Source organism: Barbus barbus (genome assembly GCF_936440315.1).
Source record: "Barbus barbus genome assembly, chromosome: 13".
Lineage (NCBI taxonomy): Eukaryota > Metazoa > Chordata > Actinopteri > Cypriniformes > Cyprinidae > Barbus > Barbus barbus.
This window is the reverse complement of record NC_136741.1, coordinates 9,664,344-9,677,956: the sequence shown is the minus strand read 5'-3', so window position 1 is coordinate 9,677,956 and position 13,613 is coordinate 9,664,344. Positions and strand designations below refer to the sequence as shown.

The 13,613-nt window shown below is 39.5% G+C and overlaps 2 protein-coding genes across 2 annotated transcripts; one reads left to right on the top strand and one right to left on the bottom strand.

Annotated features, from left to right (window-relative positions):
- The first annotated feature begins 4,593 nt into the window (after positions 1-4,593).
- On the top strand, positions 4,594-6,873 carry LOC306879668 (inhibin alpha chain-like). The gene is made up of 2 exons (XM_079432818.1): positions 4,594-5,113; positions 6,032-6,873. The coding sequence occupies exons 1-2, from the start codon at positions 4,897-4,899 to the stop codon at positions 6,655-6,657; spliced, it is 843 nt and encodes a 280-aa protein (XP_079288944.1). The 5' UTR covers positions 4,594-4,896; the 3' UTR covers positions 6,658-6,873.
- A 740-nt stretch (positions 6,874-7,613) lies between these two features.
- On the bottom strand, positions 7,614-13,316 carry LOC306879667 (gap junction gamma-1 protein-like). Its single transcript, XM_079432817.1, has 3 exons — positions 13,078-13,316; positions 9,886-11,055; positions 7,614-8,913 (listed from the first exon to the last, which is right to left on the bottom strand). Exons 2-3 carry the CDS (start codon positions 11,027-11,029, stop codon positions 8,900-8,902), a joined length of 1,158 nt encoding a protein of 385 aa, XP_079288943.1. The 5' UTR covers positions 11,030-11,055; positions 13,078-13,316; the 3' UTR covers positions 7,614-8,899.
- Positions 13,317-13,613: the final 297 nt, after the last annotated feature.

The following is a 13,613-nucleotide window of genomic DNA, read 5'->3' as shown; positions in this document are numbered from 1 at the left end:
CCTGATGGCCTGGGGGAAGAAGCTCCTTCTAAGTCTCTCAGTCTTTGCCATCAGGCTACGGAAGCGCTTACCAGATGGAAGCAAAGTGAATAGATGGTTACCAGGGTGATTTGAGTCCTTGATGATTTTAACAGCTCTACTTTTGCAGCGTTTGAGGTAGATGTCCTGCAGAGAGGGGAGAGCAGACCCTGAGATGCGCTCAGCTAAGCGCACAACTCTCTGTAGTGCTTTGGAGTCCTGATTGGAGCTGTTTCCATACCACACTGAGATGCACTGTCAATACACTTTCTATGGTCCCTGAATAGAAAGTTTTCAGGATTGCTGGTGAGACCGTGAATTTCCTCAGCTGTCGCAGATGGTACAGTCTTTGCCTGGCTTTCTTAACCTGTGTTTGGATGTGTGTAGTCCAAGTCAGGTTCTCGGAGATGTTTACACCGAGGTACTTGAAGTTACTCACCCTCTCCACAGGGGTCCCACTGATCATAAGAGGAGTGTAGGGCTGCTGCTGTCTCTTCCTAAAGTCCATGATCAGCTCTTTAGTTTTGCTCACATTCAGAGAGACAGTAGTCCTGGCACCATGATGTGAGTCTCTCTACCTCATCTAAGTATGCGGTCTCATCGTTGTTGGAGATGAGTCCCAGAACCACAGTATCATCAGCGAATTTGACAATAGATGTGGAGCTGTGAGAGGATACGCAGTCATGCGTGTAGAGAGAGTAGAGCAGGGGACTCAGGACACAGCCCTGTGGGGCTCTTACGTTGAGGGTGATGGAGTTTGAGGTGAACTGGCCAACTTTCACCACTTGAGGTCTGCCGGTGAGGAAGTCTTGAATCCAGTCACAGAGTGAGGGGTTTAGGCTGAGGTCAGTGAGTTTAGAAGCCAGCTTGATGGGGACTATAGTGTTGAAAGCTGAGCTATAGTCAATGAATAGCAGCCTTACATAATTCCCATTGTTGCTGTCCAAGTGTGTGAGGGAAGAGTGGAGGACGTGAGAGATGGCATCGTCAGTGGATCTATTTGGGCGAAACTGAAGAGGGTCCAAAGTATCAGGGATGGAGGAGCAGATGTAGCTCTTTACAAGTCTCTCAAAAACCTTTATGACTATTGATGTGAGGGCAACTGGGCGATAGTCATTCAGGCAAGAGGGTTTATTGTTCTTAGGCACAGGGACAATGACAGATTTTTTAAATGCGGTGGGAACCACGGAGGTAGCAAGGGACTCATTAAAGATGGAAGTGAACAAACCAGCGAGCTGATCGGCGCAGGACCTCAGAACACGGCCGGTTATCCCATCAGGTCCGGCTGCTTTCCTGACGTTCACTTTCTTTAGCGCCCTCTGAACCTCATCCTCCGACACGGTGATTACAGGATCATCGTTGCTCTGCCTGCTGCTTCCTGACGCGCTGGTCGGCAGAGACGTGCCGCCGCCATTGCAATCGAAGCGGCCGTAGAAGGTGTTTAACTCGTCGGCCAGCAAAAGATCTGCTCTCATCTCCGCGGAGGATTTGTTTCCAAAGGCACAGATGGTCCCTGCCACATCCGTCGAGAGTCATTGAGCTGGAAATGAGACTCAATTCTCTCTCTGTATCTGTGTTTAGCGGCTCTTACTGCGCGTCGGAGAGCATAGCACGATGCTTTGTACTCGCTCATATTCCCGGTCAGAAGAGCCTCATTGTAAGCGGCAGTGCGTGTTTTAACCGCAGCACGGATAGTTCTGTCCACCCACGGTTTCTGGTTGGAGAATGTCCTTATAGTTATTGTTTCTGTAGCTTGCTCGGTTAGCGTGTTTACAAAGCTTAATGCTACATCCGTGAACTCGCTGACATCAGAAGAACTCGCCCGGAACATGTCCCAGTCGACGTTATCAAGAGCCGCCTGCAGCATAGCCTCTGAGTGGGAGGACCAGCGCGTCACTACTCTCTGCACCGGAGGTTCCTGAACGAGCCTTTGTTTGTATTCCGGTGTTAGAAAAATGGCGGCATGGTCCAATTTGCCAAAAGCCGGTAGTGAGCGGGCTTTGTAGGCATTCTTGAACTGAGTGTAGCAATGATCCAGTGTGTTTGGTCCTCTAGTTGGACAGGATACATGTTGATAAAAGTTCAGCATGACCTGCTTGAGATTGGCTTTGTTAAAGTCCCCCGCGATGATAAAGGCAGCGTCAGGTTGTTTATTGATGTAGCCGCTGAGCACATTGTGAAGCTTAGACAAAGCCAAGCCGGTGTCAGCCTGTGGTGGAATGTACACAGCAGTAACAATGATCGATGAAAACTCCCGGGGCAGATAAAATGGGTGGCAAATAATGGAAAGATGTTCCAGATGAGGCGAGCAGGAACGACAGAATGGAGATATTCCTGGGATCACACCATTTCTTGTTAATCATGAAACACACTCCTCCACCCCTGGATTTACCGGCCTCTGCTGTTCTGTCCGTCCGAAAAACAGAGAAGTTATCACTTGGCATTACAGCAGTGTCCGGGACCATGGACAAAAGCCACGTTTCTGACAAACAAAGGATGTTGCAGTCCCTTATGTCCCGTTGGAAACTAATCCTGGCTCTAAGATCGTCCATCTTATTTTCCAAGGATTGGACATTTGCGAGCAGAATGCTCGGGAGAGGAGGAATGTGAGCCCTTTTCCTGAGTCTGTCTCGAATCCCAGCGCATTTCCCGCTGTGTTTCTTGATCCGTCGCCTCGGGGGTTTATTGAAGGATTCCTGGATAAAGTGTCCTGGAACAGGTTAGTGTAGCGGTTTCCAATGTCCAAATGTGTTTCTATGTTGTAGGTGATCAGTGCCGACGTGGAATGTGTAAAAAGAGAAAGTAAAAGTAAGCGGAGCGGCCTGAACGGCGTCTGAACACAGCGGCGCCATTTTTTTTTTTGTTCCCATCATCCATTGCACTGATGACACACACACACACACACAGCTGATTGCACTGATTACACAGCTGATTCCCATCACACGCCTTACTTAAGCCATGGGCTTCCTCAGTCAGATCGCCGAGTATTGTCTAGCGATTAGCACTCTCCTTGTGTTAGCTACTGTACCAAACCATTCCAAGTTTGTTTCCTGTCTAGTCTCTAGTATTGTTCTGCGGTTATCATCTCTCCAAGTGATAGCTGCTTTACGGAGCCTTTTCCTGTTTTCGTTTCTAGTTCTAGTCTTAGTCTAGTCTCGTTGTGTTTCCTGATTTACTAGTTCCTGATTCTTGCCCATGTATTTTGGATTAACCCTTTGATTGCTGTTTTGGACTGTGTTTGCTCCTCGCCTGGACTTTTGCTTACGTTATCGGATTATCCGTCGTATTTAGTTTAGTTTATTTTCTTGTAAAGCACATTTCTACTGCATTCAGAGCAGCCCAAAGTGCTGTACAATGCATTCCAAAAAAAAAAAAACACAAACAATGACACACACACACAACATCTTAAAAAGGAAAACATTCATTACGTCTCTCCTAAATCAGATTAAAACGCCATAAAATAAAAATGTTTCTTCAAAGCTGTTTTAAAAGCGAACACAGAGGGGGCAGCACGAATGGCTAGAGGCAGATTATTCCATAGCTGAGGACCGGCAATTGAAAAGGCCTGATCCCCTTTTCGCTTAAGTCTGTACCGCGGTACCTGGAGTAATTGCTTGTCAGCAGATCTCAAGTTCTTAACAGGTTTATGCAAGGTAACAAGATCTGACAAATACAAATGTGCGAGACCGTTTAAAATTTTGAAGATTATTACTAAGGCCTTAAAATCGATCCAATATCTAACAGGTAGCCAATGTCAAGCCCTCTGGATATTGTTCGCCGATCAAAGACCCACGTTTGCCCTAGAATTACTCCTCTGTCTTGCCTGTGCCATACCTGTTTGCTGTTGTTCGACCCTGCCTGTGTTTTGACCATGTTTCATAATAAAAGCTTGCACTTAGCTCCTCACGTCTCGTTCGCCCCATTACAGTTCTAAACCTGTATGATTTTTTTTTTCTTCTGTGGCCCACAAAATAATGCTGATAAAACATGTTGGTGTCTTCTGACCTCCACTGTGTGAAAAAAGCATTTTTAATATTTTTTTTGTGTTTCACAGTAAGTCATACAAACAAATTAAATAATGGATCATGGAACAACATGAAGGTGAGTAAATGATGACATAATTGTCTTTTTTTTAATCAACTATCCCTTTAAGACCAGGTGTAAACAGAGTCATAGGATGTTTTCAGACCTAATTCAGTTCAGGGGTCACCTTTGACTTATAAGGCAAAGTGCAGTAACATCACATTCACATAATAAATATTATGGTCTTCTGAATTCAAGATAAGTTAAACACTTCAAGCAGGCCGGAGGAATAAAAGCATGATCAGCTTTTGTGTAAATCTACTTTGACCAAAAATCCATTTGAAAAATATTCTGTTATACTGTGTCAGTTCCCTTCAAGGACAAGGGAATGGGGAAAGAAACCGTATCGAAGGATTGTAATCTCAAAAGCTGTTTTGTCCTGTCCACACTGTGATAGCATGAACCCAAACAATGGTTGCCATTTGTTGGAGTGTAACAAAAAACAGTCACATACTTTTTCTACCAGACAGATCTGCGAGAGAGTTTAATTCCAGCTCTCTCATGAAACAGTGAATCAAAAAGTGTTCAGAGATTTCTTTGAGAACTTGCTGTATTTATCTTTGAAAACCTTCTATACATGTCACTTTTTGTTTTTGAGCCTGCAGTTTAAAGTGTCTGATTTTAACCTGAGTTTTGAGGATGTTTACCTCGACCAGCTCTTTGCCTTCATTCGCTTGTGCCCTTATGTTGTGGGCTTTGTTGCCACCTCCACTAGTCCAGGCCTGCCAAGGAGACGAATTACCGCGTGACATGGTGCATGGCTGGCTGAAATGACGGATCCTTGACAGTTTGGGGATGGATGAGTCTCCTCTGCCAGTGCTTCAACTGCCAACACAGCAAGCGGTGAACAAAGTTGTGCATCATGTAGCTTCGCGAATGACTAGGGAGAAAAGAGTGGAAAGAAGACACCATCAGGAGTCCTCACAGGTCATTCTGTTCCCAAGCTCAGGTGAGCTTGTTTCATGTCCATTAGCTATAGGAAAAACAGTAATGTCTCACATCATGATATTTGGTAAGATTATCGGCTCCTTGTATGATTATGTATTAATTTAGTCGTAATATTTTTGAAGTGGAATTCATACATACAATAGCTTTAATACACATATTCTAATAAACATATTCTAAAAGCATGCTTTCAATTTCTGAATTAACTCTGTGATTTGATTTGGGTGGAGGGATGGTAGTAGTTTGGCATAATTATTGATTATTGTTATTTCTTTCTACTGTGCTGCTTATAAATGTTTTAAAACATTTATAAGTAAAATTGAAGTCATGTGTGAGGCAACACAGACAAGGGGGGGAAACAGCTACTTACATGCAGAAAAAAAAACTCTGTTAAAATGTTGGATAATTTGACATTTTTGTGTCAGGGAAAGGTTAGATCGTACATTTACATTTATGCATTTAGCAGACGCTTTTATCCAAAGCGACTTACATTTCATTCAAGTTACAGTTTTTACATTTTATCAGCTCTTGCTTTCCCTGGGAATCAAACCCATGACCTTAGCGTTGCTAGCGCCATGCTCTACTATTTGAGCTACAGGAAAGCGTATCATAAAATGTCATATGGCGTGACTTTCCAAAAACCTAAATATGGTATTATTTTTGATAGTGATAGTGATGCCGCATGGCATTTTTAGAGTCATTGCTGTTGAAAATTGTATGTTTTTCAAAACCACACGACACCAACATGAATTGAAAAAGTACACTTCTAAGAACTTGCCACATCTTAAACTAAATGTTTTAAAAGATTTTATTTATTTATTTGTTTATATATGTATTTATTTATTCAAAATGGACACTTGTCATTGACCCATCTAAGGCTGAAATCACTAAATATATATATTTTTTTTTTAAACAAAGAGGCTATTTTGACAAATGAACATAGCTTCAATTGCTTTACATTCTGAACTTTCTTATTAACTTTTAGAGTCTACATGCAAAGACATGCCTGATAACTCCTCTGAGGCTGCATCTGGTCACTTTACTTACTACTTTCAGCCCTCTCTGGACAGCCAGGTCTCCATCATCACCTCTGCCCACTTCTGGTTCTATGCTGGAGAAGCAATTGCTTCTAGCAACATTTCAGCGCCTCTTTTCATCCTCACCCCTTACCATGAGCTGCTCCAGGCATCTGTAAGTCCTGTCAAACGCTGCACTGATGGCTGGACGACCTATAAGTTAGTTCTCCATCTCTACGTTGCCATGGCTATAGGCCCTTTCATGCTGCAGGTCCGTTGCCCATCCTGCAGTTGCTATGATTCAGAAGATAAAACACCCTTTTTGCATCTCCACACCCGTTCAAGCGGCCCCGACCGCTCACGGAGGGCGCCCAAAATTCCTTGGTCACCAGCTGCTATTGAAAAACTTAGGAGACCTGCTTCTGATGACACAGATTGCAAAAGAGAACAAATAGAAATCTCATTCGAGGACCTTGGCTGGTTCATCCTAAAGCCTTCACCTTCTACTACTGCCATGGCAACTGCTCAAGCGCTGAGCGCACTACTACCCTACTTGGCATCAACCAGTGCTGTGCTCCTGTTCCAGAGAGCATGAAGTCTCTCCGTTTCACCACCACCTCAGATGGGGGATACTCATTCAAGTACGAGACCCTGCCTAACATCATACCAGAAGAGTGCAACTGCATCTAACACTCTGCTGTGGCTTAGTTTTAAGATTATCTGTAGAGTGCGCGTATGGTTTTTTTTAAACACAAATCAGCTATTTTAAATGAATGATCAAAGCAAATAATGTGTGCATTAAAACTGTGTGAAAGATATATTCTCTGACTGTAAATTTAACTTTATCAAATGCTTAACTTCAATAACCTTACAATTTTGTTAATACACAAACACCAGTTTTCTGTAAAACGTTGCTCAGTAAAGTTTATCAAACATATAGAGCATCAAATGAGAACTTTTTGCAGTTTAATTCTTTATGCAAATAAGACAATTTGTACTAAATTAAACAGCCATTTACAGAGAAAAGCATCTTAACCTTGTACACTAAGCTCCTTGAAAAATTATTTTAAAATACTTAAATTGCACATTACCCAGATATCTATGAAAATAAAGATGTTATTATTATATAATATTTATCCACTTTTACCCTAACAACAATTGTTCACCCAGGTAGCTAAATGAGACACTGCAGAAAAAAGTATATATAATCTTCCCTACATCAAAACACTTTTGGTTTTTAATCTAGGCCATCATTTGGTGTTACTGATTGATAATTAATCTCAAAATTATGTTCAGAGGAATACATTAAAGCATAATGTGTTAAATGCAGTTGACTATTTAGCAGATCCTTTAAAACAAGCTACAAACTAAATTATTAGCCTCAAAAAGCATGTTGGGTTTGCACATGGGCATTGTGAAAAGGAATATCTATATTATGATTTAAACACAGGACTTTTGGCTTACGAAGTCAGGTTTTTAGCAGTTGTACTATCACACCCTTATAAGACTGTAATATTCTTTTTATAATATATAGGGTCAAACAATGAAGGTAAGAAACAAAGGACACATTTATTTTTTAAAAAGGCATCAAACAAGGCCATCGATACAACCATGGATTTTGATTTTTATGTCTAATATCAACATGGCAGCCACTATAAGAAGGTATTCATTAAATACAGGCATTGACAGGTATTTCTAGGCCTGACTGGAGTCATTTAAATACATTTATTCATTTAGCAGATGGTTGCATGCAAAGTGACTAATGAATGAGGTTATAAAAAAATAATTTCTCAAACAATAATAGTCTTCATCTCAAATGAGTCATGATGACATTTCAAACATATTTGTCAAAGTACTATTCCTTTGCTAAGATGTAGAACTTTGTGTTACATGTTACATGGGTCACCAATAATGTATACTTTACCAAATACACAAATAGTGTGCATCTATATAATGCCATTGCAAAAATTCCAGTTTCCCATAAATCCCATGTAAACCACAGATGTGTTACATACGAAGTAATGCAATAGCATGTTGCATAGATGTTTTTTAACAGTAATACAAAGCATGACACCTTTTAATAAACAATTCAAGAATTTTCCAGGTTCTTTATATATTTTTAAATCTGAGCATATGCACGTGTACTGCGATAATTTTATTCATAATTTCTAAATACAAAATCCTCAAAATGCATATCAACAAGACAAACAGACGACATTTATTGTGCCCTTGCTACTGTTTGAAAAACGTCTTCCCTCAACCTACGATATTTACATACAGGACAATGTTCCAAAAATATTAGACCCCAAAGGACTGTACGCCTATCAAAAAGCAACATAACATAAAACACAAACACTTCTGTTTTTCAGACGAAGACACATACATCTTTCAATTCATTGTAATAATCTGAACAGGATGATCTGCGAATTTTGGTTAAAGGCTTCAATTAATACTGATTTGATAAAACTGATAATAATGAACAGTATTTATAAATATCTTCACCAACAAGGGGAATGTGTCTTTGTTCTCATGCTGTTGTTACAATACACTATGAACAAATATAACTGCTTGGTAGAGAAAGGTAAAGTAATGTGGATTATAACAGCTGGTGTTTCTCTAGTCTTTACATTTGGCAGCTTTTGGTTTTAATACTGTAAGTAATACTTCTTCTGATATGCATTTAGAGGAGCACACAAAATCTTGTCAATAACTGCTCTCCATTATTTGTATCTCAGCCTTGAGTTGATCTATTCAATGCCAGATGAACAGGAAATCTGGTCAACGACTGCCCACCAAAATGTACATCTCAGCCTGGAGTTGGAAAGCTGTTAGTCTCTTCAAGCATGACCCTCTTTAAAAACAGAAAAGGAAAATATATATTAATAAATATCAAATAACATCAAATATCAAAAGTACACAAAAATCACATTAAAACATGGCAATTTACTGTACGACAAGATGCACTTCAGATCTGACTGGAATTAATGATTTATATCTTATGAACAGAGTTTGAATAGAACTTATTTACCACCCAATTTGGCTACTAAACTTTTTAAATTATATCCATAACAAAAATATCAGAAATAAACCTGTTTATCAAAGCATAGATTTAAATATATTATTTCCTCAAAGTAATTCTCACTCCCAAGGCATTCGATAATGATGAAATCATGCTGCAATATATCATGTATGCAAGCATATGATTTCATGATGATAAAATTCCTATGAACTTTGCATCAGTATATTTACGGCAAATGTTCCTTACTTAAAGCTACGAGTTGCAATAAAGATGCTAGAGGGTGCTTTTGGTGTCTGCATAAGGACACACAAAAAAGTCTTGGATATTCAGCATTTATTAAATGCCTAGTGAGTAAGAACACGGTGAAAAAGTGGTCTCTGGTCTCTTCCCGTGTGTTCCTTAGTGCATTATTTTGCTAATTTCGCAGGCTGATGATGATATGCAAAGTGATAGGCTAACTGTGTGGATACATTAGCGATATTTCAGCAAATTTCATGGGGAAAAAAAGATCTGTCAATTTCAAACGAAGCAGCTGTTCATCTATTTTTCTTTTTGCAATTTTCGTATATCTAACACGAGTGAAATCTATGTGGGAAACTTTTTTCCCTGGCACAAAATTCCAATTGAAATGACTGGATTTCGCCCACAAAATTTTGCAGAGCAATGGTAAATGTGACTACACTTTTCCTTAATGAATTAATAGCGTAACCCGCAATAGTTGATTTCCACTCGCTTTTGGTGGGTGTTAATTTCAAATCGTACTTATACAAACGTGATGTGAGAGAAGTGTAGCCCAAAGCAAACCTTTTTCCTTGGAGCTGACATAGCCCTCCTGAGCTAGGTTGAGTCGGTTTTGCTCAACAGCAATTCTGTTAGAGTCTGGACCACTGCTGTGAGAAGCCCCTACATCCTCATGGTGGTAGGCCTGGTCCAGATGTCGCATTTTTAGGTGTCTCTGTAGACCAGTGTTGGCGTCACCCAATGACTCCCGTCCCGAGTGTCCCAGGAACTCAGCCTTAAGCTTGACAGTGGAGTCCTTTTTCAGGACAGCCTGATATCCTGGGGGTGCACTGGCAAGTCGGTGACAAATAGTGGATGTGGATGCCCTGTGTATGGGGAGCCTCCGAGCCGATCGACTACGAAGAGTGTCCCTCACACCACCAATTCCCAGGTGAAGGATTTCCAGCACAGTCAGCGCCAGGCAGAGTATACTGACAACATACATGATGACCAGGAAGATGGTCTTTTCCGTGGGACGCGAGACAAAGCAGTCCACGGTGTGTGGGCATGGGCTTCGGGTGCAAATGTAGGATGGCATCACTTCAAAACCATACAAAACATACTGGCCAAAAAGGAAGGCTATCTCAAAGGCAACGCGAGAGATCAACTGTAGCACATACACCTTCATGAGACCATCTCTCTTGATGCGACGACGACCGTCATGCTTCGCAGACTTAGCATCGGATGCAGGGGCAGACTTGGCTGCAGCTATTGCTTTACTATCCTTTTCAGAGGGCTCAATCTCCTCCAAGATCATGGGAGCTTCATCATCCATTTCGTAAGTCTCGTCATAGTCACGGCTCACACCTCGATGAAGCATAGACAGCAATTTGCGCTTGCGTGGTCGGTATTCGTCATCAGCCAATCGAGCGATTTTGTGCATGGCAAAGCCCAGGTACATAATGGATGGTGTGGTGATTATAATGATTTGAAAAACCCAGAATCGGATGTGTGATAGAGGGGCAAATGCATCATAGCATACATTTTCACAACCGGGTTGTGCAGTATTGCATACAAACTTGCTCTGTTCATCTTGATAGATGGTCTCTCCGCCTACCACTGTCAGGACAATTCGGAAGATAATGAGGAGTGTGAGCCAGATCTTTCCGACAAATGTGGAATGGTTGGAGATCTCATCGAGCAAGCGTGTCAAGAAGTTCCAACTCATGTTGCCACCAACACAAGAGACCTGATCTGCAGAAGAAAAAAAACAAAAAACAGGTAATGGGATCGTAGAGGCATTGAATATGGGACACACAACTTCACAATTAAAAGGGTTCAAGTGCTCTCTTTTTGTCACACTGTACAACAATGGTTACCATTTTTTCATTATTAAAAGGGTTAGGGTTAGGGTTGGGGAAGGTGTAGACGTTAATAAAACAATCTAATAAGTAGAAAATTAAATTTCATTGTTTGTTTCCGGTCAGACCTGTATCCCTTCTAGCCACAACCCCGTTACAGAGCTATAGCTTTTGTTTATCTGCATAAAATGGTGAACCTCTTAATGCAAATCATGTTCAGCCTAAGGGTTAATGACATTACAGTATAAGTGCCCAATACGATGGAAAAGTAAAAACATCCGATACAAAACTTCTACTCTTGACAAAGCAAAAAAAAAAAAAACTCAAGTTTAAAACATGCCAAGTTAGAAAAGCTTTCATAAATTCATATATTCATAAAAACTTTTAAATCATTTTCCAAGAAAAGATTTAACAATTCAAAAAGGTTTTAAATTTGTATTTGTCTTCCTGCATGTTGGACAACATTAATTTTATTAACAGTTTTTCAAAAATTTATTTATTTTTTACCTAAGGTATTTAAGGTTACTTGTCATTCTATAAATGAAATGCATCACCCTATTTTTTTATTATTTTATTTATTTCTTGGAGGACAGCATACAAGTAAAAAAATAAATAAATCCATCCACTGTTACAGTATATTATTCAATTTTTGCAGGTTCCCATTTTACTTTTTCCATGATTTTGGAGTTACAGTTGAAGATATAAGTTCTTAATGTAGGATGTGTACAAGTGAGAGCACTTTTGTAAAAATCTATAGTGTAGTGCACATATTTATGTGCCAACAGAGGAATAGACCAAATGACTTCTAACCCTTAAGGCTTAATGTACAAAATTTGAGTTCCACTGCATTAAAAGAACCACAGGTAATTTTTATTTTATTTATTTATTTACATTATTTTATATATTATTAGGACAATAACACAAACATGAGAAAATTATTCTATTCATGTATGCTACGTCCTTTTATGGAAATGTACTGAGTAGCTGCATGCCAACATCAGCAACCTCACCTGAGAGCTGGAGCTTCAAATATAAAGACAAGTCACAGCAGGTCACTACCTGACATGAACCAAGACTGAGGTTCTGTGATCAAGAGAAAGCTAGGAGGAGGAGTTGTGAAAAGTCATGGGTGTACAATTCACATTCCGTCTCCACTATTGAAACAGTAAAGCTACTAAGTGTTGATTGTATAGTGATGTGTTAGCACAATACAGTGATTACAGCATTTGATTTAATATCATATAACAGATCTATGGTGACGAGTTCTCTCTAGGCGTGTTGAACAGATAGGCCATAGAAGACAACTGCTTGTAGAAACACAACAGTGCATACTTTACCACAGTACTCTCCGAATTAACTGTCCCTCATCATCCCACAAAACAAGATGACACAAAATACAAATTTCAGAAAGTAAACACCATAACATCCCTAAAGTTCAAGCTGAGCGGAATGATCGTTGATTAGTGTCTGACTATTCAAACTTCTAAAAGGTAAGTGATTTTCAACAAGACCTTTAGGGTACAAACACACATGCTAGAGTGAAAAAATAAATAAAATAAAAATACACATGCAATATTCCTAGACAAAAAGGTAAAAAAAATAATATATATATTAAGTGCAAATATAAATTATTGTGTAATAATAATACATATTTTTTTATACCCAGCTCTACTAACGTTATATGTTTTTAAATTATCTCGACAGGTTTTTAGTTCAATTTGATTTATTAATTGATATAAAGTTTATTTTCATACTGAGCTGATTAAACTTACTTAAACTGAGTTTTATACGCGACAACTTTGTATCAACTACAACGAAAAGAAATCTGAATTCTCAAAAGTCACATGTTGCTACGGTAAATGCACAGCATCAGTACACCTTAAACAGGTAAGAAACAACAAAAACATTCACATACCTTCGTCTAACAGGTGATTAGTGCTGCTGTGCTCATCTGTTGACAATACTTATATGTTTGACCAAAACTAGGACACTAGCGTGTGACTTATTTTTCAATTGACTTCCAACCCCTTTTTTTCACGTTAAACCATACACTGTTTGGAAACCACACCACGTGAGCATCCATAAGCAGCGTTTTCACCTCCTCTAGACTCACACGCAAGGTCTTTAAACATGAAACCTGAGCTCAGTCGTTCCCCGACCAAAAAAAATAAAAATAAATTCAGTATCCACCGTAAATATTCATTTTAAAATATACGAGTTATCAGGAATGGTTAATATATAGGCTAATATTTAAGGATGTGATATATGAAGAAGGAAAAAAAAAAAAAAAAAAAACATGAAGTGAATTGGCCACGTCTCAAAAGAAGTCGTAGGTAGCCTACTCTCGCTATAAAAATCAACAAATGTAAATAAGTAAATATTTCCCCTATAAAATCAAAGTTAATTTATTAAATAGCCTATAATGAAATATATAAATTACGGTAAATATAC